Source organism: Osmerus eperlanus, chromosome 9, assembly GCF_963692335.1.
Source record: "Osmerus eperlanus chromosome 9, fOsmEpe2.1, whole genome shotgun sequence".
In the NCBI taxonomy this organism is placed as follows: Eukaryota; Metazoa; Chordata; class Actinopteri; order Osmeriformes; family Osmeridae; genus Osmerus; species Osmerus eperlanus.
Window position 1 is genome coordinate 5978430 of NC_085026.1, and position 7558 is coordinate 5985987.

General features: G+C 41.7%; 1 protein-coding gene across 4 annotated transcripts; it reads right to left on the minus strand.

Annotated features, from left to right (window-relative positions):
* Positions 1-785: 785 nt before the first annotated feature.
* Positions 786-7212, minus strand: sertad4 (SERTA domain containing 4). Of its 4 annotated transcripts, none has more exons than XM_062470412.1 (4): positions 6316-7212; positions 4297-4459; positions 3393-3508; positions 786-3154 (listed from the first exon to the last, which is right to left on the minus strand). In XM_062470412.1, the coding sequence occupies exons 2-4, from the start codon at positions 4439-4441 to the stop codon at positions 2429-2431; spliced, it is 987 nt and encodes a 328-aa protein (XP_062326396.1). In that variant the 5' UTR covers positions 4442-4459; positions 6316-7212; the 3' UTR covers positions 786-2428. The 4 variants fall into 4 exon arrangements, with proteins under 4 accessions (XP_062326396.1, XP_062326393.1, XP_062326394.1 ...); XM_062470409.1 differs by having other exon boundaries at positions 4297-4462; XM_062470410.1 differs by having other exon boundaries at positions 4297-5203.
* Between the last annotated feature and the right edge of the window lie 346 nt (positions 7213-7558).

A 7558-nucleotide genomic window follows, 5' to 3' on the forward strand; every position in this document is an offset into this window, starting at 1 on the left:
ATTGTATTTGACACTGAGCTCCGAGGAGTAAGCTGGATGGATATACAGAGGGGGAAGAGACCTGTGAGGCTTTGGAACCTATTTGAGGGCCTTGTGATGCAAAACCAGACCTTGCCAACAGACAGTTCCCATAGCAACAATGAGCTGCCGACAAGTTCCTTGTTGACAAATGACAGCTCCCCTCTTCCACGGTCTGTGTGTGTGTGTGTACGTGCATGATGGATACCGTGGGTCCCTATGCTTTAGGAGCTGGCAGGATGTGTGTGTATGTGTGGGGAGAGGAGTGAGGGAGAGGGAAAGAGACAGATCAAGATAAAAAGGCAGAAAGAGAGCTGACAGAATGAAGGGGAGATGGGTCAAGCGTCCAGGTCTCTCTGCAGTTGTTGACAGGCTGTTCTTGTTGGCAGACATTTCGCATTGACCATAACTACTTTAACAACAGTAAAGAAAAGAGATCCTATTTACAGATGTCTTTCCTATCTAAATTCAGTCACTATAGTCACTTTTACTCTTGAAACACTAGCCACTTTGCAGTCTTTGTAACTGAAGCTCAATGCATTTGTTCCCCAATAATGAATCATTTTTCAAACACAGAACTTTTTATCTTGATCAAAAATCGAGTTTGACTGATCCAGCAGGACACCGATAATATCTGTATTGTTTTCACTTGATCTTGTCACCTGTAATGTATCAGGCTATACATTAAACAGTTCAGAAAAATTGAAAATTAGAAATATGAAACTCAAAATCCTTTTATTTGTTTAGAACAGTTTTCAAACAAAGAAATTACGTCAAAATAGCTTTATCTTGAAATATGTGTATTGCTTTTTCCCTTTTGCATGACTTTGTTCCACATTTTTTAAGATTCTAGAAAAGCACTTTGCAAACAACAAAAATGACAAAGAACAAAATTGCATGCAAAACCAAAATTTATGTGAATCCAGTTCAATTTTATCAAACCCAATTTTCCATGTCTCTTATCTACAAATGGTGATCCATACCATGCTCTACAGACTCAATTTCAGTAATTAAAAGGAAACTAACTTAATGACAAGGTAATGATCCTATCCATTCTGTAGAGCAGAGGGACTCACAGGAGTAAAGACCTACAGACATTTCGTGTGTTGAAATAACTATATCTTTACAAATGTCTGTAGACTTTCTTTTAAGATCAAATGTCAAATTTGTATTAGGTTTCATTACTGTGCAGTTTTTTACTGTACTAGCTCTATGATTGTGAATTAATGACATGTTCTGTTGCAAAGACTTGTATAAATTGTATACTGGGATTGATCACACAGCGGTCGACTGCCTTAACTCAAACGAGCAATTTACATTTAGTCATTTAGCAGACGCTCTTATCCAGAGCGACTTACAGTAAGTACAGGGACATTCTCCCCGAGGCAAGTAGGGTGAAGTGCCTTGCCCAAGGACACAACGTCATTTTGCACGGCCCGGGAATCAAACCAACAACCTTCTGATGAATAGCCCGACTCCCTAACCACTCAGCCATCTGACCCCTGCATTTCTGCACTTTGCTTCTCTGCTGAGTTAAATATCAAGCTGTGCAACATATTCAAAAGTACATTTCAATTATTTACTTTAGTGGGTTCTGAAGTACAAGTAAATTGAGTTATCCCTTTGAAGTAGGGATTTTCTGTAAATTCTAAAATGTTTTTCACAAACTACTAATTCTCAAACCAGGTCAATGGTCTGCATGTCATTTGTGTGTCGTTGGGTTAGGTTGTGCTTTGACAGGAAGTAAGATCAAGCATACGGTAAGTGCAGTGACCTCACGTCTGCGGAATAGGAATCTTTCAGAGAATTGTTTTCCAGCTATTTTACCTGTCCTTTGGTATCGGTGTGATGCAGTCACTTGAAATGCAAGACACATAGTCACAAGAACAAGCACAGAACAGTACTCTATTACAGAAGAATATAAAAAATAAAAAGGCACCACGTGTTTTTTTGTTGTTGGTGAAAAACAGATGTTTTGTTTTGACTGTTGTGTCTCACAGCAATTCCCAAAATAGTTTGCTCTAGCATAGAATACTGTCTCATCCTTGTCAACATGTCAATAGCCCGAGACTCCTGCTAACTACATCTGCCTATACCAATCAACAGGAACTACTTTTATCCCAAACCTGTTCAAAACTGCTTTAAATATGAAGTTTTAATATGCTACATTTGATATATCTCAACTCAACCTACTCTCAATTTCATAGACAGTTTAATAAGGTCTAGATTTACCAATAGTAGAGCCTCAATTCCTCTTTTGTACTGAGGGGGTTTATAGAGACAGTGCAAAGCTAAGCTGCAGCTCACTTAAAGTATTTGAATCCCAACATAGTAACTTTACCAGAGAGTAAGTTCCTTTTAATAATCTTACAAGGACCACATAAATCAACCAGTCCCCTTCTGTGACTCCTCAGTTTCTAGTAAAGTCACCCTTTGTATCCCCCGTCACTTCTCCCCTGTCACCATCCCCTGCTTCTTTTCTTCTTCTTAGTCGTAAGGTCCTAGTCCTGCTCCTCGGCCTTGGCCGCTCTATGGATGCCATCTGAAGTCTGGCTGTTCTCATTTCCCTGTCCTCTTCCTCCTCTTCTTCCTCGTCGCCGTCTTCGCCCTCTTCCTCTACATCGAGTTCCACTCCCAGTCTATTCTCACCAGACCCTAGTTGGAAGAGAGAGGGGGATGAAGAAGAGGCGGAGTGCGGGGCAGAGGAGCAGCTGTTAACCACAGTTTTGTACACTGAAAAGGGTAAATGGAGGTATTGGTCTGCTACAGCCGTGTAGAGGCATCCACAAGTCTGGACACACCCGGGCTGAAGCTCCCCTCCACGGATCAGCCGGAACCGCTTGCGTAAGGGGGATCCCTGTGCGGTCAGGCAGGGTGGGGGCAGAGAACCATGAAAGGCCAGGTAGGGCGTGGTCGCATCAGCTGGTGCGATGAGATATGAGGGGAAGGCGGCGGGGACCCTCAGGCTCTGTGGCAGGCCCCAGTCGCTCTGGAGCAGTATCTCGGCACGGAGGCGATGCAGAAGGTTGTTGACCAGGACAGAGCGCCGGAGGAAGGACTCAGGGTAGTCAATGAAACGCAGTTTTTCCAGGGAGAGCCGGAGCACTTGCGCGCGCTCCTCGAGCACTGGTGCCATCTGTGGGACATCACTTTTTATTACTACCTTTGTTATGACTTCAAGGAAGAAACTGAAAAAGTCTTTCAAAAAGCACTTTTATGGACGGATTAGGAGGACTGGTCGTTAATTAATATATGTCAGCGATAACATGAGACCAATGCACACCCCAACAACCAATCTGATTTGACTATTCTAGACAGACGCAGAGAAAGTTTGCACCAAAAATATGCTGTGAGAAAGGTTGATTTAAACGTACAGTTTTACAGTAGCTCCTAAAAGTGATGTATGAGTCTTCATCCTCCACGTACTTCCTTTTAATATAGGCAATCCTCGACATAGTCATATGGTCTGGCACTCGCCTACAGGGGAGCTCTTGTGTGGGAGAAAAGTTCATTAATTATTCGGAAACATAGAATGAAAATAATTTGAGAAATTACGGAGCACATTTGATAATGCACAAATTGTAGTAAGTACCACTTTTTTAGGGATGGTTGGTAAAGTGTTCTTTGAACATTAGTACAAGTTCAGTTGAGCATAAAGTATATACTCCCACTGGGTCCTATAAAATATATATAATAAGTAACTCAAAAACCCCTGAGTACCTATCTTCAAAAGCCCCATTTCAACCACAGGAACTATACCCCGGAACTACGAGCCATACCCTGGAACTAGGAGCTATACCCTGGAACTCACTGTGCATCCACCGCAGGAATCAGCAACCAAATAGAGTTCCGGGGACCAATAAGCAGGAACTACTGAGTTTCGGGGTTATGTATTTTACTATACGTCGGCAATTGGAATCAGTGACCCGCAATCTGAGTTTATTCTAAAAACTCTGGCATGATAAGCAAACAGAAACTTTTTCACACCGCAAATCATATTCATTTGTATACAAATTTAATTTAAGATTTCTATTCTATATATAAATAAAGTCAGTGGACAAATTTGTTTTAACTTCTGAGGAAAGTTCCTGTTTGGAAACACGGCTAACAATGGGCAGCAGTTCCTTGAAAAGTAGTTCTGGGAACTAAAAGTTCTGGGGACTTGCGGTGGAAACACTGGTGAAAACTTGGGTTAAAGTTAGTCACTGATTCTGATTCCATGACTTCATTAGAAATTGCAGCAAAAATGTCAAATCTGAGCCAGTGTGGTTAACCTACCCTCCACCAGCTGCTTGTTAGGGCCCCCTGACTCCATGGGAGTGGCTTTGGAGGTCTTGGTGCAGTGCTCCCGTAAGTGCTGGTTTTGCAGGAGAAGGGGGTCCTCTGGGTCCAGGGAGGGCTTTACTGACAAGACTTGGGTCATCTCTTACTCCTCTCTGGTCTGCTGAGGAAGGAAAATTAAAGGTAAGTGCCCATTCTTCAAAGGCAGAGCAGCTTTAAGCTTATCATAGCAGGGAAAAGGTCTTGTGACTGGATATTTGCAAAATATGTAAAAACATGCTCACTAGATTATGTAGTTCAGATAATGTAAAAGAAAAAGTATTCCCTTACTAAGGCCAAACAGATGACAAAAGGTAGTAAGTATCGTTAATTCCCAATTAACATTAAAAAAAAAACTTTGATCAAAAACTGATCAAATCCAATGACATCTAGTATCAAACTAATGATGCGTTGTAGAAATGTGATCACACCGTCACAATGCCAGATCAACATAAATTAACTATTCTGGTGGAATATGCATCACAGCTGAAAAAACTGTAAAGATGTATCACGAGAAAACAATTGATGAGAAATGTGTATTTGTCCCAGAATGTGGCTGACCTTTCATAAATGTGTGTAGAATTACATGTAAATGTCATGTTATCTCATACCTTCTTTGGGGTTTTCATTGCAGTCACAATAGGCCACAACTAATGTTAGAACTACAGTACCTGCTAGGTGACACAATCGTTTAATTCCTGTAATATATGTTTTTTAAAGACTGTATCCGTCTACGAAACATTTCCTCCGATATGTTCAATGTTGCAAGACAGGGCAACAGATCTTTTCTTTGCCCTGCTGTGGAAGATGAATGAGTGGGCTGAAGGCTGTCTACATCGTTGAAATCCTTGATGATGAGAAGATTCTGCTGAGAAAGAAATATGATGGATGGTTTCATGCCAGAAAACCCTAGAGTAGGGGAGACACAGTGAGGACTTTTGATACATATATGGCTGGAAGGGTGGGACTCAAGCAAAACAAGCTGGCATGGATATCTCTTAGGTACACCCCCCCGCGTGGGTGACTGCCTGCAGCCTCGTAACTAGATGACAACACTGTCACCGCCGCCGTCAGGAAAAATATGAGTGCTTCCTCAAACAATACCACCCTCCCCTGCCAATGCATGTCAGATGAGCTGGAGGGTCTGTCTATGGCATCCTCCCTGCGGCCTGAAAAGCTATCTGAATTCCATCTGACTCTTTTCCTTCTACGGGAAACAAATAGCAAAGGTGGAATTTCTGGGAAGTGACTCCAGATGTTGCTGGCAGTAAGCGGAGGTGAACTGTGTCCAACCCTTATTGCCAACCCACTCAGCTTTGGAAGGTTTACTTTGCAAAAAAGGGAAGGGAAGAGAGAGAATTCAGAGGATCAGTTCAGTTCAGTGGAGATAGATACTAATGTCAAAGAAAGGCTTTTTTCACACCATATCCTCTGTGTCTTTCCTTTGCAAGGGGAATCCGGAAGAGGGCAATTAAAAGGGCAATTAAATGATACACTCAAAAGGACAGAATGACAGTAATGATTCAACCCAGTCTATTCCTTTGAAGGCAGCAGTAATATTTCTGCCAATTCATGAACCACATCCAATACCATCGCTGCACATGATGAAGTGAAAGCAGATACACTGCAGAGCACCTCTCAGATTGAAGGTTCATTCTAATATATTATTTTTCAGCAATACAGAAGTGCAGTACAGTGTAATATTGATTAAAACCAATGTTCACCAAATGTATATTGATTTTAACACCAATTAACATCTTATCATTTCTACAACACACAAAACAATCGTTGGCATACAACCTAGTTTTTAAAAAACGGTCTTGCTTTTTGAGAAATTCCATGAGATTTCACTATTAAGATGTAGGCTTATTGCAGCTCCTGTTGAACTTGTCCGATCGTGTTTGGAAATGTAATGTCATAAAGGTATTTACTCAAATAAGTGACAGAAATAAAAACACATGTAAGCCTATAACTTACCTCCTTTGAGTTGGTCGACGTTGCCTTCTTGTCCCCACTTGTGCAGTTGCAGCCTTATTGCTGTGAAATCACCGCTTATTTTGCAAAGTGAATATATACATAGGCTATTTATATATCCTAATATTTTTTAAGCAAATGGTATTTGAAAAACGATGACCGTCGTCACATTATCGCAACACGGATGACAAAATTTACCCTAATGCGCGCGACTTGTCTCACATATGTCACCGTCACATACACCTATGCGCTTTCTTCAGAAAAGGTCGATCATGTTGCCTACTTTGCACTTTTTCCGTATTAGAATGAAGAGAGAATGGTTCACTGTAACTTCGAGTAGTCCATGTAGGTTGGTTTTCCAAGCAGCAAGTAAGGTAATCTTCGCTGACAATGTGCAAACGCGTCTTCTTTTGGAAGGAGAGTTATAAATGTCTGGAGAGAACACCGACGTCGCCCCATCCCTCTGTCAACAATTTTTTCAAATCTGTTCTGTTCTTGCTGTAGTCCCCTTCTAGAATGATTTACGCACAGGGTTTGATGTGACCGACATCCGACAAAGAGAAGCATTAGGGAGGGAGCGAGCCCAGTCATCTGCAATGTATTTTCCATTTGATTCAGCAGTGCCGAGTCTTATTTTCCAAAGCTTATCCTGCAAACGTTTTGTTTTTCCTATGTAGCTTTGGGATGAGCGCCAATTCGTGCAGTTTGCCTCTTCATGATTAGGCAACTAACTAGTTCGATGTCGCGGCTCTCGCAAGTGCAGTAGGGAATGTTCACAAAAACACCTCAGTTTGTAAACTCGCGATGAATTATATTGTAGCCAACAGTTAATTGCCTACATTTCATTGACATAGGCTAGTGCTACTGTTTACATCGACTTTTTTCAATCGCTTAGACACAAATACCTAAAAAAATCTCTCTCTCTCTCTCTCTCTCTCTCTCTCTCTCTCTCTCTCTCTCTCTCTCTCTCTCTCTCTCTCTCTCTCTCTCTCTCTCTCTCTCTCTCTCTCTCTCTCTCTCTCTCTCTCTCTCTCTGAGTGTGTGTGTGTGTGTGGTTTTAGAATGGGATTTTAAGGCAGCGAGTTTCCCACCATTATCTCAATAAGCGGGCACTGTGCAAATTTCAAATGTTTCAGAACCCAAGAGAGTGCAGTGCCGCGTTTGACGTTGTTTGGATAAGCGGCACGACGTGGACCATGGATTTCTTTCAGCCATGTTGACCTGGCCCAATGTGGATCTAAATATC